The sequence below is a fragment of the Lepus europaeus genome, chromosome 15 (genome assembly GCF_033115175.1).
Source record: "Lepus europaeus isolate LE1 chromosome 15, mLepTim1.pri, whole genome shotgun sequence".
Lineage (NCBI taxonomy): Eukaryota > Metazoa > Chordata > Mammalia > Lagomorpha > Leporidae > Lepus > Lepus europaeus.
The window spans coordinates 63,567,894-63,589,806 of NC_084841.1; the positions used below are offsets into that span (position 1 = coordinate 63,567,894).

The 21,913-nt window shown below is 38.9% G+C and overlaps 1 protein-coding gene across 1 annotated transcript in view; it reads right to left on the minus strand.

The window, feature by feature from the left end:
* MAN2A1 (mannosidase alpha class 2A member 1) overlaps positions 1-21,913 on the minus strand; it is a 177,808-nt gene that overhangs the window by 89,829 nt on the left and 66,066 nt on the right. Inside the window, exons 7-10 of the mRNA XM_062212295.1 lie at positions 20,445-20,631; positions 14,971-15,148; positions 7,356-7,558; positions 2,919-3,101 (exon numbers count right to left, since the gene is read on the minus strand). Coding sequence (XP_062068279.1) covers positions 2,919-3,101; positions 7,356-7,558; positions 14,971-15,148; positions 20,445-20,631 — 751 coding nt within the window. The remainder of the gene's footprint in view (positions 1-2,918; positions 3,102-7,355; positions 7,559-14,970; positions 15,149-20,444; positions 20,632-21,913) is intronic.

Below are 21,913 nucleotides of genomic sequence, written 5' to 3' on the forward strand. Positions count from 1 at the left end.
ATTTAGCAGCGTTTCCCTAACTGATCTCATTCCCGTTTCTTCGTCCCTTCTATATCAGCTCCATTAACTACTTTTAAGCTGAACGAACACCCATTACAAACACTGCCTCAGTCTAATTAATATTTTTTTGTGCCATGATTAGAATTAACCTCCAAACCTGTCATGATGTATTCTTTCTCTCTAGCTTGTAATTTTATAAACATTCAATCATGCTCTGTGGAGAGCGTGATTCTCAGCCACATGAGGCTGGCAGGGAAAAACCCAGGAGGACCTGCATCCCCTACAACACCGTGGAGCCATCGCATCTGAACTGGTCATCTGTAAACTTCCCATGAAATAAATAAGCAGGACAGGATCCACTGTGTCTCGGGTTGCAGTCAAATGTGATCCCTAACACATATGCTTGTTCTAGGGACACTGCTGCAAAACATCTAAATGAATACCAGTCATCAGGCCAAGTATGAGAAAACACGTGGCAGTAGCCGCATCTTTGTTTGTAATTCTCTAACTCGTGTTTTGAAATTTCCTCCTAAAATGTCTGTGCGAATGCCTTGATAATTGTTTATGACTTTTCAATGAAGTGTGAAGTGCTCACAAAGCAAATTTACAAATGTCAAGTACAATTTGAGAATTATTGTCTCTTTTTCCCTCTAAAATGCCATTCTGTAAGGGGTTGTTTTTATAGGCTAAAAGCAATACAAAACATATGGAGGAATTGTTGACAGACCTTCTAGAAAAGTCATGAGACAAAAATGTTCTGTAGCTAAAGCTCAATGATCTGACCTCCACTCAAATCTTTCTCAGTCTGGCAGCCAAAGACAGCAAGCAAGTAGGAGAGGAAGATGATTTTCCATGCCCCCTTAGGAGGTCTGCTCTGGTCTGATTATAAGTGGTCTCACTTTAAAAAAACACCTCTCAATAAGCCAAGAAAGCAGGAGCAGGTGAAAAGAAACAGATTGACTTTACTTTACAAAATGATTTCTAGGGGAGAAGGACCCACATCACTGTCACCTAGTGAGTGTTTTCCAGTGTAAGCCCGGCTCCACCCAGGAGATTGACGCCAAAAACGTCTGCTATAAGGAAATCGAGAAGATGTTCAAGAAACTACCTTGAATAAATGTTTTAGGACTCAAGTCAACTAATAAAACTTTAGGAAAAGTCTTTTCTCCCCATAGAAAATCAGACAGAATATTATATACTTAAAATGTAATAACACAATATAATTAGCAATATTAGTTGTGGGTCAATTTTTTGAATGTTGATTTTATGTGCTAAGTATACTTTTTCAGGCCGGCACAGCGGCTCACTAGGCTAATCCTCCGCCTTGCAGCGCCGGCACACCGGGTTCTAGTCCCAGTCGGGGCACCGATCCTGTCCCGGTTGCCCCTCTTCCAGGCCAGCTCTCTGCTGTGGCCAGGGAGTGCAGTGGAGGATGGCCCAAGTGCTTGGGCCCTGCACCCGCATGGGAGACCAGGAGAAGCACCTGGCTCCTGCCATCAGATCAGCACGGTGCGCCAGCCGCAGCGCGCCTACCGCAGCGGCCATTGGAGGGTGAACCAACGTCGAAAAGGAAGACCTTTCTCTCTGTCTCTCTCTCTCACTGTCCACTCTGCCTGTCAAAAAAAAAAAAAAAGTATACTTTTTCATATACAGGAGTATTTATAATGGGGATACTCTTTTTAAATTGATAAGAAAGGCACAGTTTATTTTTAATGATTTTAAAATATTATCAAAGCAAACCACTGTTGATAAGAAAAAAAAAAAAGTCTGAAAAATAACAGTTTAGGGGCCAGCATCGTGGCATAATAGGCTAAGTCTCCACCTACAGTGCTGGCATCCCATATAGGTGCCAGGTCCTGCCCCCGCTGCTCCTCTTCCAATACAGCTCTCTGCCTATGGCCTGGGAAAGCAGCAAAAGATGGCCCAAGTGCTTGGACACTTGCACCCACATGGAAGACAGAAGAAGCTTCTGGTTCCTGGCTCCTGGCTTCAGATAGGCCCAGCAACAGCTGCTGCAGCCATTTGGGGAGTGAATCAGCAAATGGAAGACCTTTCTTTCTGTCTCTCCCTCTCTGTCTATAACTCTGCTTCTCAAATAAATAATTAAAATCTTAAAAAAATAGTTTAAAATACAATAAAACAGAAGTTAAACCTCCTTCCTCAAACTGGGAATCTCCTCCACATGGATCCTAATGGTGGTCCTCTGACAAGAGGCCACAGAATTCACTGTCTCCAGGGGTAAGCTTTTCCATCCCTGGGAAGAGGGGCTTACAAAGTCCTCTGCTCTTTTGGATGTTTCTAATTCTTTAATATGGAAATGAGCGCACTTCTCCCTCACTCAGCTGACAGCCCTACTAGGAGCTGAGGTGGCTTCGACAGCAACGCCCAGGCCACCCCTCTCATTCCGACTTCCTTCCTAGCTATTCTTTCCTGTTTATTCTTCTCTGTCAATGTCACTCTAAAAAGAAAAAGGAAATATTCAAGAACAACTGGATCTGAGATAGCATGAGATAAAAATTATTTAACAAATAACTTGACAAAATTATTTAACAAAAGCTTCTTTATCTCCATGGATCTTAACTGTGATTTATTTGATGTCAACATCCTTGGTCATGAAGATAACCCCAATTAACCACACTGGATGTGGGAGAAAACAGGAGCGGCTTCATAATAAAGTTTTACCACTGCATTAGCAGTAATGCACTGCAATAAAAACGCGGGGCAGGTTAGGACTCTGCCACAAGATTTCTTGCAAATGCTGGTAATTACTGATGCTTTGCTACAGTAATACTTAAAAGGAACACCATTATTCATGTGGGCTCGATACGCACTGACAACTTCATCAACAGATACAAAAATCTCCTGACTCTGAATTTTCAAAGGCTTGTTTAACGATTACGTTTCTCTCACTGAATTACCTGGTACCATAATCCACAACCACCCAGTCTTTGGCAGTTCCTGTGATAGCATCATGATGCTGAAACAGTCCCAGGTTCCTTCTGGCTTCTGTCAGTGACGTGTAATGTGGTGATGAAAGAAATTTCTTTATCTGGTATTTCTGAGCTTGCTTCAGGGCGAAATGGTAAAGAATTTCAGCAGCCCTAGGTAAAAAAAGCAACCATTAATTTTTATTTCAAAACATTTTAGTGGATAATTTAAAATACATGGCTGATATTTTTAATTATGTTAATACATTTCAATATAATTTATGAAAAAGATAATAATAATAAACATTTCTACAAAAGCACAAAGCTACCCAATTCAACATTATCTAAATTCTCAATCATCAAAGAACATCATGTCTACACTGATGTCAAGGATTCTTTTTCTAGATGATCCTGGAAAGAAGCCAGCACCTGTTGGCAGCAAGATTGGTTTATTTATGTATAACACAGTGAAAAATATTTGAAAGCAGCAGCAAGAAGAGGCTAAACGTCTCTTCTCTCCAAGAGCAACACAGCCATGTACCGAGAACATCACCAGAAAGGCATTCCCTCTCACACCTGCACATTAAGAGTAGGGAAATGCATGCTGATCTGAGTGTGGCGTGGAAAGGAGAGGCAGAAGTTGATGGCCAAGACTGGGACAAAAACAACAGTTGCTTCAGTTTTGAATGACAATGTACAACAAATATAACTGAAGAATGTAAAAAAAAAAAAAAACTGAAGAATGTAAACTGAAAACTGATACACTGGATAACAGCTGGTCTAAGAACAGCTTGTGAGGAAGTCACAATGATCAATGATCTTTATCTTTTACTTATTTTTTTCATCAGAGGACATAGTTCAAGATAGGTTCCTAAAAAGGATCTTTAAAAGTAGACAAGGGGGTGGGGTTGGGCAGCAAGGAAGGGTAAGCTGCCATTTGGAGTATCCACATCCCATATTAGAGTCCCAGGGTTCAAGTCCTGTTTCCACTTCTGGTTCAACTTTCTGCTAAAGCTCACCCTAGGAGGCAGCAGGTGATGGTTCAAGAACTTTGAGTCCTTGCCCCTGCATGGTAGACCCAGATGGCATTCCAGGCTTGGCCTAAACCAGCCTTGGATGTTGCAGGCATTTGAGAAGTGAACCACAGGATGAAAGGTATCTTTCTCCATCACTCTGCCTTTCAAATAAATGCAAAATAAAAAATGTTTAAAAAAAAACAAAAAAACGGGGTGGGGAGGGAAGAGCAGGGATTGGAGATATGGGAGTCTCATGTTGGTACACTGGTTATAATGCCCACATCCATGTTAGAGAACCTAGATTTGAATCTGTGCTCAATTTTTAAATGCAGGAGGCCGTAGCTGTGGTACAGGTTAAAACCCCAGCCTGCAGTGCCAGCATCCCATATGGGTGCCAGTTTGAGCCCTGGTTGCTCCACTTCCAATCCAGCTTCCTGCTAATATGCCTGGGAAAGCAGCAGAAGATGGCCCAAGTCCTGCACCCACGTGGGAGAGCCAGAAGCAGCTCCTGGCTCTTGGCTTTGGATCATCTGGGGAATGAACCAGCAGAGGAAGACTCCTCTCTTCTCTCTCTGTCTCTATCTCTCTCTGTAACTCTTTCAAATACATAAAATAAATCTTTACAAAAAATGATGTAAATCCAGGTTCTTGCCTATGCATACCCTGGAGAGGAGGAGGTGATGGTTCAAGCACTTGGACCCCTACCACTCACATTCATGAGGAGTCCCCTGGCTGCTGCAGGCATTTGAGGAATGAATCAGTGGAAGGAAGACTCCTCTCTCTCTCTCTCTCTCTCTGCCTTTCAAATAGAGTGAAAATAATTTTTATAGAAGTCATGGCTCAGTGGAAGGAATTATACATAAAAGATTCTATATGCCAAACATCTTAAGAACAATAAGAAAGAAATGAAATCAAGATTCAGGAAAAAAGAAATATTGGAAGCAGGTATTTATGTTGTTAAAAAACAAAAAGAATTTCCCTATATTGTTGAAATAATTAAAAGATACTAAATAATCTCCACTTTTAAACTCCAATCCTTTCAAAAATCATGGTAAAGAATCACCAAGATCAAACTATAAATTATGCATGTATGTTCATAGTATTTCCATGGCAAATATTTCTGGTTTTAAAAAGAGTGCTTATACATTTATACATATCCCAAATGGTTAAAAAGTAGACTTCAAAAATATTTCTCTTCTTGGGGCCGGCACTGTGGCACAGCAGATTAAAGCTCTGGTTTGAAGCGCTGGCATCCCATATGGGTGCTGGTTCTAGCCTTGGCTGCTCTTCTTTCCATCCAGCTCTCTGCTATGGCCTGGGAAAGCAGTAGAAGATGGCCCAAGTCCTTGGGCCCCTGCACCCACATCGGGGACCCAGAAGAAGCTCCTGGTTCCTGGCTTCAGATCAGCGCAGCTCCAGCCGTTGTGGCCATCTGGGGAGTGAACCAGCAGATGAAGACTCTCTCTGTCTCTACCTCTCTCTGTAACTCTTTCAAATAAATAAAATAAATCTTTAAAAAATTTTTCTCTTCTTTATTCACATTTTACAAATGAGCATGGAGATGAAATATTACTGTTACAAGACAATAAACTCATTTCCAAGTAAATTAATACATTTAGAAATCTACAACTATTTTTCAGTTTTTGCTTTGTTTCTGAAGCAGAATTTTCAAAATACGTATCTAGCAGTAACCACCACGCCTTAAATATGTTTAAAAAACTAAGATTGGGGGAGCCGGCGCCGTGGTTCACTTGGTTAATCCTCTGCTTTGCAGTGCCGGCATCCCATATGTGCACCAGGTTCTAGTCCCGGTTGTTCCTCTTCCAGTCCAGCTCTCTGCTGTGGCCCAGGAAGGCAGTGGAGGATGGCCCAAGTGCTTGGGCCCCTGCACCCGCATGAGAGACCAGGAAGAGGCACCTGGCTCCTGGCTTCGGATCGGCGCAGCGCCGGCTGTAGTGGCCATTTGGGGAGTGAACCAATGGAAGGAAGATTTCTCTCTGTCTCTCTCTCTCTGTCTATAACTCTGTCAAATAAAAATTAAAACAAACAAACAAAAAAAAAAACAAAAAAACCAAACCTAAGATTGGGCCAGTGTTTGCAACTCCATGACATTTAAAAATACCTTATTCAGGGGTCTAGAAGAATCTCCACATTACCTAGTATTTTATTTTTTCATGAAAATTTCAGAATAACATAACAAATTACTAAGATTCTATTGGGCAAGCATTGTAAATCTATATAATATGTAAATAGTACTTGACTAGAAATGTAAGATAAATTCCTCCCAAACAGTCAGAAGCCAGGCTTTTGAAATAACGCCAGCAACAGCAGAGCAGTAACAGTAATAAGAACAAACACTACTAAACCAAAGTACATGATTTTTAATACCAAGCCCTTCTAAAAAGTACTGGGCATCCAATAGCATCCAAATGAGGTTTGGGACGATCTAACTCTTTTATTTAACCCCGAGATTCAACCTGAAAATGAATTATCCCACCAGGCTTGACAGTGAGAAAGCCTCTGCAGCCCTTGGAGTACCTTACAAAGAACAATCAGACTCTGTTAGTGAGAACCATGCTCCCCAGTGGGGCAGCACTAGTCACATGTGCCACCAATACTTACTTCAACTAAAGTTAGAAGAGATTAAGAATTCAGTTCCTCGCTAACACTGATCACATGTCAAATGCCAAGCACTCACACCTGGCTAATGGCTCCCACACGGGACAGTGGCAGAAACAGAAATGACCACTATAGAGACTTCTAATGCATCATAATTTAGAGTTCCACAGAACACTGCTGGCTTGGTGTTTTACGTTTTCTATGGACCTTTTCATGTCCACCATTTTCAGTTTACTTTCTTCAACCAGTTCACATTTTTTTCAAATTTGTTCTCCTAAGCAGAAAAGCATACCTATAGAAATGTGTTTCGAAAGAAACAAGAACTGATAGAGCCTGAAAAGTTCTCCCAGGTATGAAACACAGGTGTGTGCACCTTGAGGCCCGCATGCGGGCCGCTGTCAGTTCCCACTCGCTTGTATTTTGCTCACCTGTGTTTGCAATAATCCAGCCTGCCAGATTCCCGGTCTGCAGAAAGACACACAGGATGCTGCCACTGAATATTTATACGGTGTGCAAATAATGTAGGCAAATTAATGAGAAAAATACAAAACAAACAATTCAACTCCTAGAAAATCTAATTAGATAAACTGCTTTTCCGCCCAGAACAAAAATCCATGTAATAATTTAATTGTACTTTGGAGACGTATTTCTAGATTGCATGAAAATTTTATAATTACATTAAGCCCATCATAACACTACACAAAAGATGTATATTATGCAAAACTCTCCAGAAAGCCTAAAATAGCATAAAAGAAATGAATAAATAAATGTAGCCATCTAAAGGTGAAAGTACCGTAAACGGGATTCCATGACTCTATCCAGCCATTTGTAAAAGGGTCTAGATGTAAAGTAGCCACTCCAGTAATGATCGTCCCGGTCAGCATAGGTGAAAAAGTCTCCACTTACAACAGGGAACACTGATTGGCCATTCTTACTCTCAGTTGTATCTGCTTTATCCAATGCATCAAAATAATCTGATAAAGTTCCAAACTGTATCTAGGAAAGAAAAAACAAGGTTATATTTCAATAATTCATTTCTACCTTACAATATATCACTTCTTACACTGAAAGCTGAAGTAAATAATAAGTATCTTTGACGTGCTTCCAGATGTCAGCAGGTTGAGACACCGCTGGCCATGCAGGTGGAGTCCAGCTACTCTACTTCCAATTCAGCTCCCTGCCAATATGCCTAGGAAGGGAGCTGAGGACGGCTCAAGTACGTGAGGCCCTGCCACCCATTTGGGAGACCCAGATGGAATTCCTGACTCCTGGATTCATTCTGGCCCTGTCTCGGCTGTTGCTACCATTTGCGGCAATGAAACAACTGATGGAAGATCTCTCACTCTCACTCCCAGTCTCTCACTCTCCCAATACCTTTCATATAAATCAATAAATCAATCTTAAAAAAAAAAAAAAGATGTGTTTCCAAGTTAAATGAACCAAGAGCTCAGATTTAACAAAAATCAAAAGCAGGAGGGGAAATACTTCAGTGACTTTCTTTGACTTGCATCAAGTCTAAATTAAATTTAAGAGAATACTTGTACCTCTAGAAAGCCAGGAGAGCAGCTACTTAGATGTATGCATTTGTGGATATATCTTTACATATCTTGAAATTCTGGAGTGTGCAAGGATCTGAGTATGGAGTAATTCAAAGAGGAGAACAGAGCAAAAACAAAAGACATACATTTTGGGTGCAATATTCTAGACGTCTAGAAGCATCGCTAGTACCCCTGCATGACTCCTATCCCACCAGCTTGCGGGCTTTCAAGGGAGAAGAGGGACTTTGAGAATGGCAGGTCACTGAAAAATGGACTTACTCTACGTGCAGGTAACATTGAGTAGAAGTAAAATACACAGCGATAAGAATTACAAGGTTGACTGTTCAAACAAATAGGTCTTTCTGACTAATCATTTAAAATGCCAGTGTATAAATCCACTTTTATGAGACCAAACTATTCTACAAGTCAAGACACAACATTATAGCAGATCTTATAAAAATGTATGAAATGGAACTCTTGTTAAAAATAATTTTCGATTCAATTATTGTCAATAGCCATTGTCTATATTCCTGCTAGTCTTTTTGCTTATTACTTGCTAACGTACTTGTTGAAGCCTTACTACTGTAATATAAATTTAAAATATGTCATGCCAAAAACTAAAAAAAAAAAGAATAGAAAGGAAGAAAGGAGGAGGGGGGAGGGAGGGAGAAAAAGGGAGGAAGAGACTATCATTGTGTTCTTAGAATTGTATCTACAAATCACATTGAACCTGTTAAAAACCAATTAAAAATAAAAAAATTAAAAATAAATAAAATAAATGGATTCCTCAAAAGGGACTGTATTCTGTATTCCTTTTAATAGTGAGATGCTGACTATTTTGTGTTTCTGCCGTACACAGGCAGACACAGACGTGGTAGTCACTTTGATTCACTGGCATGAGTTTAAATTCTGTCTCTATCACTTATCCCACACAAGGTTCTGGGTATATTACATGTCTCTTGTTACAGTTAACAGAGTTCTAAGTATGAAGTTTAGAATCAGGACTAGCAAGTAATGGTGTATATTTTAGAAATTATTTTGCCACTGCAAAAATAAATATGGACTGGAAGCATTACAACACTGATACTAATAAGTTAAATACGAGCAACAATAATCTAATTGTGTTACAATAAATTTTATTCAGCAACCAAGGTATTTTTAAATCATTATTTTATTAAAGATAATCAATTTTCAATTATATAATTTATTTATCTTCTATTTTTTCTCATTTTTATTCATTTGTCAGGGAAAGAGACAGAGCAGAGCTCTCATCCACTGGTTCACTGCCCAAAAGCCTGCAAATGACTAGTGCTAAAGAGAGGTCAGAACCAGAAACTGAGAACACAATTCAAGTTTCCCATATGGGTGGCCAATACCGCTATCTCCCATATTCTTACTCTTGTGGGAAGTTATAATCAGGAGACCCAGCCAGGAATCAAACCCAGGTACTTTGATGTGGGATGCACGCTAAACGCCTGTTCCATCAAACTGTTATCTTGGCTTTACCAGACACAGTATGATCTTCGGCAAGTCAATCTATTTGTGCCTCCGTTTATTTCTAATGGGAATAACCATAGTACTTACCAGAAAATGTTCAGAGAATTAGGTTAAATAAAAAATATTATATAAAGGTAATGGCAAATAAAAAACGTTCAGCACATTTTAGCTAACAAGTATTATTACCTGGCAGCATTAGTAGGAGCCAGAATGTGTGTGTGTGTGTGCGCGCGCACACACGCATGCATGTAACCAGAGAGACCACAACGAGAAGGAGACGTAGTATCGTCTTCATATACAGAAGGCACAGATGAGCCCAGAGATTTATATTTAATAACAGTGGTAAAACTTCAATGATCTGAATATTTCTGAATCTTACTTCCCTCATCATATAATAAGGATTTTATGTAGATAACAAAAATTTTTTGAGTTTCAAAATTCGGAAAGTTATGCATGCTAGAGTTAATATTAACAACAGAGCATACTCCTTAAAAATATTTCAATCGGGGTTGGTGCTTGGTGCAGTGAAGACTCAGTCTGGGATGCTCACAGCCTGCATCAGAGCACCAGGGTTGAAGTCCTGGCACTGCTTTTGATTCTAGCTTCTGATTAATGTGCACTCTGGGAGGCCCAAGTACTTGGGTCTTTGCCATCCTCATGGGACACCCAGATTCAGTTTCTAGCCTAACTCTGTCTTGGCCAAGCCCTAGCTGTTGTGGGCATTTGTGTAGTGAATGAGCAGGTAGGAGATCTATCTCTATTTCTGCCTCTCTGCCTATCAAATAAATAAAAATAACTAAATAAATACTATGTTCCAATTAATTTTAAGTATGAGCTAGATAAAAACACTTCCTTCTTTGCAATTTCTCAAATTCAAAAATTCAGAGAAGTATCACAGGTTTTCTCACAAACATACTTCAATTTTTAAGAACTGAAAAACAATCCTCTATCTCTGTTAGAGTACTATGAAAAGTAATAATTTAAATGTTTCTATAAAGTTTCATGGTAGCTCATAAATGGTCAGTATTTGAGACACCTGAAATAATCAAACAAAAAATATTTAAGCAGCTTGCATCCTAAAAACCAGCAAATTAAGTCTTAAACATCATCTCTCACTAGGAGGACAATTATGTAGGAAAAATTACTTGTTTAGAAAGTGACAGTGAAAGACAGTCTGTCTTAGCTATCGCTGTCCCTATAAACTCAATTGTTGACCTTTTGTTCTCCGTTAACTAAAGGAAAATAAATTAACACTTCCAGTTTTAAAAAAAAGTAACTTTAAATATCCCACTGAGGAAAAAAGAAAAAAACCCAAAGCAGCCAGGACTTAAAGGGCAAAAATTCTGGAGAGAAACAAAATGTGTCAAGGGGACTCCTACACTCTACCAAATTTTCATCCTGAGGCACTTGTGCAGTCACTGCAAAAACATGAAGGCCCAACAGAGAGCATGCTCTAGAAGAAACAACTGATAAAACTGAGCATCTGGTCATAAAAAATAAATAAAAACACTTTGCAAATGAGAAATATAAAGAGAATTTCTTAACTAGATAAAACAACTCTACAAAATCCTTTAGCAAACATGACTAATGAAGGAGTACTGAATGTTTTCTCACTTAGAAAAGCATGTCTACTCTTGTCACTTTGTTCAACATTCTACTGGAGGAAACAGCCGTCGCACAGAACAAGAAAACAGAATAAAAGCTATAAACCTTGGGAAAGGAAGACATAACTAAGTCACTATTCATACACAGAAAATCAAAAACAATGCAACTGTAACTATTAAAACTAATAAATAAATCTAACAATTACTGTATATAAAGTTAAAATGAAAAAGCCAGCTGTATTCTTACAAAATATACTATGTCCATGGATTATAGTCCAATATACATAGAGAAGTTAACTGTACTCAAATTGAATCATTGACTCAATGTAATTCCAACCAAAATTTTAAATTTTTGGTAGACATTAACATAGAACCAAGATTAATCATTATATTCTTGGGACAGAGAACAAAATTGGAAGACTTACATTATCAGATACATATCAGATTTATTATTATAAACTGTAGCAACCATGACAGTGTGAGATTCAAGGAGACCAATAAAACTGAATCGAGTCTAGACACAGATCCATATATGCGTCATCTCCCTCATGATCAATGACACAGACGATATTGCAACGCAGTGGGGGAACCACTGCCTTTTCCAGTAATGCTGCTAGATGTCCACACAGGCAAAAACATATCTTGATTTCTACCCTCACACAACACATGGCAACCCATTCCAGACAGATTAGAGACATATCAGTAAGACAATAAAACTTCCAGAGGACAGCTTCATTAAAAATGTATTTTTATGACAATGACATAAGCAAAAAAATTTTAAACAGAACATAACAAGCGCTAACCATTAAGAAAAACACTGTCAGATTTAATTAAAATCATGAATTTCTATTCATCAAAAGACAGCACTGAGACAGTGAGAACGCAGGCTACACAGCAAGAGATAATATCTGTATAACTTATCAGAAAAAAAAACCTCCGTTTACAATATATAGATGAAATATAAACAGTAAAGACAGAAAACCCAATTCAACTTCTAAAAAGACTTATTTAGGCACTTCCCAAAAGAGTATAACCACATGGCAATAACACGATCAACCTCATTAACTACCAGGAAAACAAGATAAAATGACTGCAACTAAAAACTTCTGACAATACAAAGTCTGAGTAAAGGTGTAATTACTGAAACTGTTAAACAAAACACCAACTAATGCATCTTTTTGGAAGACTGTCTGGCAACTATCTGCTAAAATCAACCACCTGCATACTCAATGACAAAAAAAAGTTCTGTTCTACTTTATACCCATATAAATTCATACACATGTGATCAAAACATTCCTAAGATGTTCAAAGCAGTTTTATTTGCAATAAACAAAAACTGAAAACAACCCAAATGCCCAACAATCATACAACAGGTAAGCTGCTGTATGTTCATCAAATGGACACCAAAGATACTATGCAGCATCAAAAAGGGATGACCTGCTGCTACATGCAACTATGGAAATAAACCTCACAACATAATGTGGAACCAAAGAAGTCCAGATGCAAAGGGAACACAGTTATGATTCCATCCATATAAAATTCCAGAAAAGGAACGCTAATCATGGAGACAGAAGCAAAAACAATGGTTACTTTTTCAGGAGCTGATGTTGAGTAGGAGGTCTGAGGGCTTATTCCATGGTTCTGTAAATGTTCTAAGTCTCGATCTGGATGGTGGTTACATAGTGCATTTTTAACTTGATAATTTAGTTGTATACTCAGGGTTTGTCTAATTCTTCTATAAGTATGATTCTTTGATCAAAAAAAAAATCACTTTAAGGGGCTGGCATTGTGGCGTAGTGGGTTAAGCCACAACCTGCAACACAGGCATCCCATATGGACTCTAGTTCAAGTCCCGGCTGCTCCACTTCTGATATAGCTCCCTGCTAACACACCTGGGAAAGCAGAGGATAATAGCCTAAGTCTTCGGACCTCTGTACCCACATGGGAGACCTAGAAGAAGCTCCTGGCTTTGCCCTGGTCCAGCCCTGGCTGTTCTGGCAATTTGGGAAGTGAACTAGCAGATGAAAGATCTCTCTTCTCTCTGTAACTCCTTTCAAATAAATAAATAAAATCTAGGGAAAAAATCACTTTAAAAATAAATCTCTAATGGGTACAGATGGAAGGAAATGGGTAAAATACTGAAATCAGGACCAAATTCTTCTGAGTCAGGCAGGAAATCAGACCTGCTGTACAGAAAAGAGATACCACATACACACATCCCCTCCTCTGATCAAGCAGTCCTATTCAGAGATGATTTAAACATAGTCTCTGTTCAAAGTTCACATCTGGTAGAAATTCAATTGTAAATATTTTGAATAAACTTGATACTTATGTATATTTACTCTATTTAATATCATTTAAGTTCATTTAATAAACAGGAATGCTTGCTACGGTATGAACCATGGTCCATCATCAGGTTTTTCATTTTCTACAAAGTAATATGATTTTCTCTCAGTACTGTTTTCATAGATCTTCACCTGTTTTGCAGGTTAACATGTGAATATAAAAAATGTGCTGAATAATTACTTTTTCATACAGGATTTCAAAGATGCACAGAAAGCCCTTAAAATATTTATTAATCAAATGCATCACATGTCTCTTGTTTGCATCTTGATTCAAACAAAGCACCTGTTGAGAAATGTTCTTAGGAAGTCAGGAAAATCTGAATCTAATCAGATACATGATAACATTGTACTACCACCAAATTTCCAGACATGACATTGGTATGAAGATTCTCGTTCTAAACAGACATCTTATTTAGAGATACATACTGAAATGGTTACAGAGGAATCTGTGTGCATTTTACACCTTCTCCAAACTAATCCTGGGAGTTAGGGCGAGGTGGCATAGTTGGGGGCAGAACAGAAACATGAATGGCCTTGAGCTGTTCAATGTCAGAGCTGATCCACAGATATGGGCAAGTGTGGTAGGGCATTCATGCCGTCTCAGAATTTTAGGTTACAGTTTAAATTTTCCACAAGGTTTAAAAAAAAAAAAAAAGGGGGGCCGGCACTGTGGCGTAGCAGGTAAAGCCACCGCCTGCAGTGCCAGCATCCCATATGGGCACCAGTTCGAGACCCAGCTGCTCCACTTCAAATCCAGTTTTCTGCTTTGGCCTGGGAGAGCAGCAGAAGATGGCCAAAGTCCTTGGGCCCCTGCACCTACATGGGAGACCTGGAGGAAACTCCTGGCTCCTGGCTTCGGTTTGGCCTAACTCCAGCTGTTGTGGCCATCTGGGGAGTGAGCCAGCGGATGGAAGATCTCTCTGCCTCACTGTAACTCTTTCAGGTGAATAAATAAATCTTAAACAAAAGGTTATGATAAATGATGAATTTTAGAAATCTTCTCACTGAAGAAAATACTAGCATATTCTCTGGACATAAGACATCTGTAAAACTCATGACATGTTCATCTCCATCTGCCAGTCACATTACTAAATCATCAGGATGCAACTGTCAGTGAGAAAAACACTAGCAAAAAAACAGGACATCTCTGAAAAATGAAAATCATAACTTAGTAGTATTTTTTAATTTCATGGCAGTAATGGTGGTCAGTAAGTAATTTTAGTGGTCAGTAAGAAAGGAACAACTTTAGAAGTAGAACTACAGTACGTGATAATTTTTCTCTTGATGAATTTTACTATTACATAAAAAACACATATTTAAAAAATACAAGGACACAGGACAAGGAAACTAAGGATATTGTGTTATAGGGTCATTAAATAATCAAGGCACAACTTCAGATATAATAGCAAATATTTTCTCATTACCTTTACTTTAAATTGAGGTTGAGAATTCATAAATTTAAAAAGCTGCCCATAATTCTTGAACTGTACGTCCCATTCGGTGTATTCACAGAAGCGAAAATCATCTCCCAGCGGGACCAGAAGAACTTTAGTACGATAAAGCTTCGACTTCTTCCGATACTGATCTAGAAGCATCCGAGCCCTACAAAAGAAGAAAACGGGAAAATCTGAAGAGGAAGAGGAAACCCCCTGGTATATCAATTTTTCTGCCAATACAGTGTTTTGTCAAACTTGGCTTTAAATACTTATCAAACACATTGATAGAAATTACATACTATGGTGGTTTTGATAATTTTGTCTCTTTCAAAATTTACACGAGTAAAGTTGAACACCCTTTCATTTAATTACGTATTTTCCTGCTAGACTATGATGATGGTCTTTTTACTTTTGATTTGTTGAACTCTTTGGCAAAGCCACTAAGCCTTTGGCTACAATGTAAATTAAATTTAATGTAAATTAAAAATATTATCTCAAAACATAAATGAAGAAAATATTAAGTTGACATAAGGAAATTCAAATGTAATACATTAAAAGAAGTTATGGACTTTATTTCCATTTTAGATTAGTATGACTTACAGGGCAGGTTCTTTTTAAACTATCATGAATTATCCATTTAAAATATTCATAAATTCTTATCAGAGGGAAAATCTCATCATTTTCCAAAGGATCATCTTAAGAGAAATAAGGTCAGGTGATCAATTCAGGCACAGAATTATTTGGGCACCAATGCATTCCTGAAGCCCAATCACAGAGAACAGATCCCTGGGAACCCATGAAGACAACACTCAAGAAGACAACAGGGATTCTTATCTACATCAAATTTGAAGCTCACTTTCTTTTAATATGCTTTTCCTCACTTTACTTAAGACCTTAATAGCTATATTAAATATAGAAAATGTACATTTTGAACAAGACAGAAAGGAATAAATCCTAACCTAAAATGTGTTAAAGGACAGTTTCTCCTTTCCAAAGAATGAAAACCAACTTACAGATTAACATTTGCCATCAGTAACCTCAGGACTCGTGACATGGTCCTTATCTGATCACCCAGGTAAGGATTAGGAGTTGAGCTAGCTATTTTGGTTGCTACCTCTCTGAGCACTACCCTAGAACAGGAAAGGCCAGCTAACCACAATGTGCAGATGTGATAGAATGGCTTTTATAGTTCATATTCTCATAGTCTGCAGAAAATCTCCAGCGGAAATGCTGATTTGGGACAATTTTGAGGAAGTCTGGAATACAAACTAAAAGGAAGGGCTTGTGAAAATGAAATAAGCAAACGAATCCACAGTGATTCAGTGTTTATAAAGTCTAGGCATAAGAAATCAGGGTTTAGTGGTAAACATTTGATCAAGGTTGTGAAGAGGCTGGTTAAAAGGCTCACGTAATGTTGGAGTGCTTGGGTTCATACCTACTTCCAGATCCTGCCTCCAACTTCCAGCAGCGATGGCTCAAGAGACTGGGCTCTTGCCACTTATGTGGGAGATCTGGAATGAATGCCTTGCTCCTGGCTTCAGCCTCAGCCCAAGCTCTAGCTGTTATGGGCATCTGGTGAGCAAATAGGAATTCTCTGTCTCTCAAATAAATAATAACTTTTATTTTACAAAAATCATTAGTTTTTAAATAACAAATACGTGTTTTACCTATCATTCCAATTTGCACTTCAGCGATTATTCTAAAGTAAATTCCAATTCACAACAGAAAATCTTAGGAAAGTAACTCAAAGAATATCAATATATAATGGAAGGGGTACTTTATAAGAATTATGAAAAAATTCAACTAAATTTAGAGTCTCAAAGGGGCTTCTTAAATATATTGTCTCTGAGATAGCTTTTACAAATACTAAATTTTAACCATAAATTAATAGCCTGGTGAGTAAAATATAACCTTAGTGCTCTTACAGTGGTGTGTGTGTGTGTATGTGTGTGTGTAAAATAGCAAATAATGTAACATATAATGTTCATCTTTCCAAGATCAGCATTTAGCACAGTACTTAATTTTCATGAGCAATTTATTGATTTCACATTTACCAAAACAAGTTTTAAATTATTATAATAAAAAGCACAGGAACAATGAGATGAACCACATGGAAACAGAAATAAGATCAAAAGAAACAAGAATAAAAAGTATGTCAAGCACAAATATAAAATATACTATGAGCATCCCACTAGGTTTCACAGATAGCCAGCGTAAAAAATAAGAAAAAGGTTTACTTAACAGATATTTCTCTATGCAAAGCACATATGGTGAAAGCACAAACTTATGGCATGCCTTTGACATGTGGTATCTATCCTAACTCTCAAGGTCCCGCCCAGGAAAGTGTCAATATTGGGAAAGCCAAGATAAGCAGCCTATATGACCTGACTTGTACTGAAGACATTTAACATCTGGAAAACTAACGATGAATGAACTGACCAAATGACATAAGAAGATACACAGGTACAATGTGCTCTTCACTTCCTCTACCGGGTATGAAATGTCTAAATAACTCCAAGATAAGAAAACATCCCTTAAACGCCACATCATCGAAAAAGGTAAGTTAAAATCTGTATTACTAGACGGAAAAATAAACCTCATGAAGAACGTTATTTCTTTACTTGCAAAGTGAGCATTTGGCCTAGTAGGTAAGATGCCATTTAAGAGAATCTGCATCCCATATGAGAGCCTGGGTTACCGCTTCTAACTTCTGAGTGAAGCTTCTCACCAATGCAGACCCTGGGATGCAGCAGTGGTTAAGTTCCTGCCTGGACTGAGTTCTCAGTTCCTAACTTCGGCCTCTGCCCAGCTCTAGCTGTTGCAGTCATTTGGGGATGCAATTTTTTAAATTATTTATTTGAGAAGCAAAGTTAGAGAGGGAGACAGTCAGAGAGGTCTTTCATCCGCTGCTGCACTAACCAAATGGCTGCAACAGCCAGAGATGAGCCAATCCAAAGCCAGGAGCTTCTTCCGGGTCTCCCAGAAGAGGAAGGGGCCCGAGCACTTGGTCCACCTTCCATTGCTTTCCTAGGCACATTAGCAGGGAACTGGATCAGAAGTGGAACAGCTGGGACTTGAACCAGCACCCATATGGGATACTGGCACAACAAGCAGAGGCTTAACCTGATGTAGGCAGGTGTGTAGGGTAAGATTGATTAGATTTATGAGCTGCAAGACCAGGTTTTTCACCACACCCCTGTGTGATCTCACACCCCTACCAGACCACACCAGAATGCCCATCTGCCCATCAGGTTACCTAACCACATCCCTTTGGAAGTGGATAAAAGGCCTGGAACATGGTGGGCCCACCCCTTTTTTTCCTTATTTTCCCTCACTGCCTTGGATCCCCTTGTTGCACCACGCCTTTGGGGCACGTGACCACAGGCTCTCTGCCTTTGCTCTGCTGCCCGTGCTAAGCTGCTAGTAGCTCTTCATAACCAAATGCTTGCTGCACGTGGCTCCTGGCCTGGTCTCTGTCTCTGCTTGGTATGGCCTCAACCTAATTTTCAAACTTCCCTTTCTCCTCACTCTCCTATGCATTTCTCTCACTGAATAAAAAGCTTAAAAACTGAACATGTCACCTGGTCTATTTGAGCCAGTATTCAGAATTCTTTTCTGAATTCGTGGTAAGAACCCACACAGCTTATTCATTTCAGAGTTATTAATAAGCAGATCAGTTTCAAACCTACTATGCCACAGCATCAGTCCGGGGATGTAATTCTTTTTCTTTCCCTCTCTCTGTCACACTCTGCCTTTCAAATAAATGAGTAATTTTTTTAAACAACCAAAGATGCATCATGTGTATATTACAGTTAAATCACATTTTCTTTAGGGCATCGAAGTTGAAAAGTGCCACTAGGCTGTAAGGTCGGTGTCTGACTTCCACTGATCATAAGTTTGACAAGGTGGTATCTGGAGAAGAAGTAATCAGCAGAGTTTAATTTTCAAGACTCATAAGAGGTTGAAAAAAAAAAAAAAAAAAACTACGTAAGTATTACACAAACTCATTCATCTGTATGCACCCAAATACCTGGAAGACCTTTCCGAACCAGTGGAACCGACTGAGTACCAGGTGAGTCTCTGGGGGGTCATTCTCAAAGGACCAGATGACACAGCAAAAAAGGCCTTGCAAAGTAGCTTTTCTTCCCCCAACCATGCATGTCCAACAGGCACTATCATTAGCATACAAAAAAGGAAAAAAGAGGTGCACCATATACGTGGGCACTCTGGAACCGTCCACCTGAAAACATGTGCTCAGTTGAAAGTCTCCTTCCCTGATCCCTGGAGCTGACAGGAGCAGTGTAAACACCTGTAAAGACTAGGGGTGCTTGCCCCAGGCCACAGGTCAGGGTCCTGACCTCATCCTTCTGGCTGCATAACACCTGGCCTGACTCTGCCTAACCAGCCTCACCCTCCAGGGCAGGCTGCTCACAGCTCCTCCCTGGTTCTCACTGCTGGAGGAACCAACTTTGGCAAGTTGTTCAAAACAGCTCTAAAAGTCAGTTTCTGGTAAAAGGGTTTCAGAGCTTCAAGAAGCCCTCATTGTTAGAACACCTTTGTGCAGGAACATTTTCTTTAGGATCACAAGGATTCATTCAAAGTAAAACAACAAAAACAAAGAGACCCAATTTCACTTTCTTCCTCACATATTTTTCTGGAAGTGACTTTTTATTTTTGTAATACATCCGATAATGCAAGACCTTAATGCATTCAAAAGGCTGTATTATTTTCTTAGCAGAGTTTAGTGTTGTTATACTACAACACCATGCTCTATTTTAATGCATTAAACATCACTCATTTTTAAGAGAAGTTAAACTCTAAGAGAATCAAAATGAGAAACTACAGGTAACTTAATTGAATAAGATGCTTCCATCATTATCACAATTTTATTCTGAAGCAATGATTCATTCCTTTGATTTTCACTTAAATGTATTTAAGTATAAATATTCCTAATTAAAGTTTTCTGTAAGTCAAAAACATCAGAAAGATGCAAAGATGCGATTTCATCAGAGCTGGGCGGCATTCATGATTACTGAAATTGTTATTAAGGGAACAGATAATTATACTCCTTATGTGTTCCATTTCAATAAATGTGTTTTTGCAGTTGAGTTGCTTTTCCTACCAATTTGTACAATGGGGACCGCAAGTTTTATTATCAACAAAAGTATATGAAATCAATCAAATACAGTAGAAAGCTTTTATAATGAAGGCAAAGCAGATGATAATAATAGCATTTCATAGGTTATCCACTGAATATTGATCTACTATTGTTCACTTTCCATTACCTTATAACACATAAAAGGTGTAGTTAAAGCCCTGGTATTTTCAAGCTGCTTTAGATGTGGTTTGAAGGAAACACCTCAACCAAGGGTAATGCTGGCTACTGAAGTCCACATATGCAGCAACTGACAACTGAGTAGCTACTTTGTTCAAGATGTTCTTATGAAATACATATTTCATACCTGCTTTGGACATTTGCAAGAGTTATTGGTTCTGGAGCTACTCCCCAGGGACAAGCGAATCTTCCTCCAGGAAGCCGTGTAAAATCAAACTGACAGCATATTTTAGGATCAGGTCCGCAGGTGTGAGGAATGTCATAGCTGTAGAAGGGCATCATGTGGCAAAAAATATCTGTGACGGATCCCAGATCTAAAATAAAGAGCCAACAGATACACCTGCATTTATAAAATGTGTTGCCTCAAAAACTGTTCAAAATGCCATTACTTCATTCATGTGTAAACACAGGCTCTTCCCTAAGCCAACAGCCCCTTTAACTACTGGTACACAAAGTCCAACAGCATTTCACAGCCATACCACCCAGTTTCTACTGACCTCTAGCACCTAAATATAGCAGGGCCTATAAACCAACACCTGCTGACCTGCAAACTGAGCAGAGCTCTGTGTTTCAATGGACTCATCCCAGGCCATGGTCATGTGCATCCATTCATCCCCATCTCCAGTAGCAGGACATCCTGAGAGAGACCATGAGCTCAGCTGTAGAGGCCAGCAGAGAAGACAGGGAGGAAGGAAAAGGAAATGGGAAGAACAAAGGAAGAAGGCGGGGTAGAGACTCATAAAGCCTGGACGAATTCCCATTTACTTCTCCCAGTGCGGAGACAACAGTCATGGAATCTTTTCTGAGGTTCACCAAGAATGAGCCAAGAGGTGTTACACCAAGAAAAGAGCACAGAGAAACAAAAAGCAATTGTTGGAAAACAAAAGATATATGGAAAATAAGTAGTTTCCTGATGCAGAATTGGTTCACCAAAACCTCAGGTCAGCATGGGCTGAGATCACCACGCTGGAGAGGCCAGAAGTGAACCATCTGTAAGACTAGAGGACTTCACTAGCATTTAAAAGCAGTTATCTTAGTAAATATGATGCTGAGCTTTCAATACCCACCCCCTTACTTATGCACAGATTTCCAATTTCCAGCAATGGTTAAGTATTGCTTTTGCAGCAGAGTAACAAAAGAAAGACAAAAAAGCAGCATTTACATTTTTTATAAAAATGAAAATAACTGCTTCATTAAGTACCAGAACACACAAACAAGCTCAACATAATTGGAAAACATCTTTCCAAAAACAACATGTTCAAATCTATTAGATTAAGTTATAAAATATTCCAGTTTTATCCACTTAGTTGAAATAATTACCATCTCCATTCCCAATTTTAAGACTCCTGAAATCTGTACATTCTGAACTCTCAGACGTTTCACTGAATCACATGTGTGACAACAAGGTTGCCAGTTGCAGCGCTTGCTCAGTGCACACAGGCAGTCACAAGCCCCAGACGATGACAGTTTCTGCTTCCTCTCTCATATGGACCAAGACTCAACACTCCACTACTTCTTACACCCTACTACTTAGTGACCCATTTGTGCAATTAGTTTTATCTGTTGCATTCAGTTGTGTCTGTATTTTATCAAATC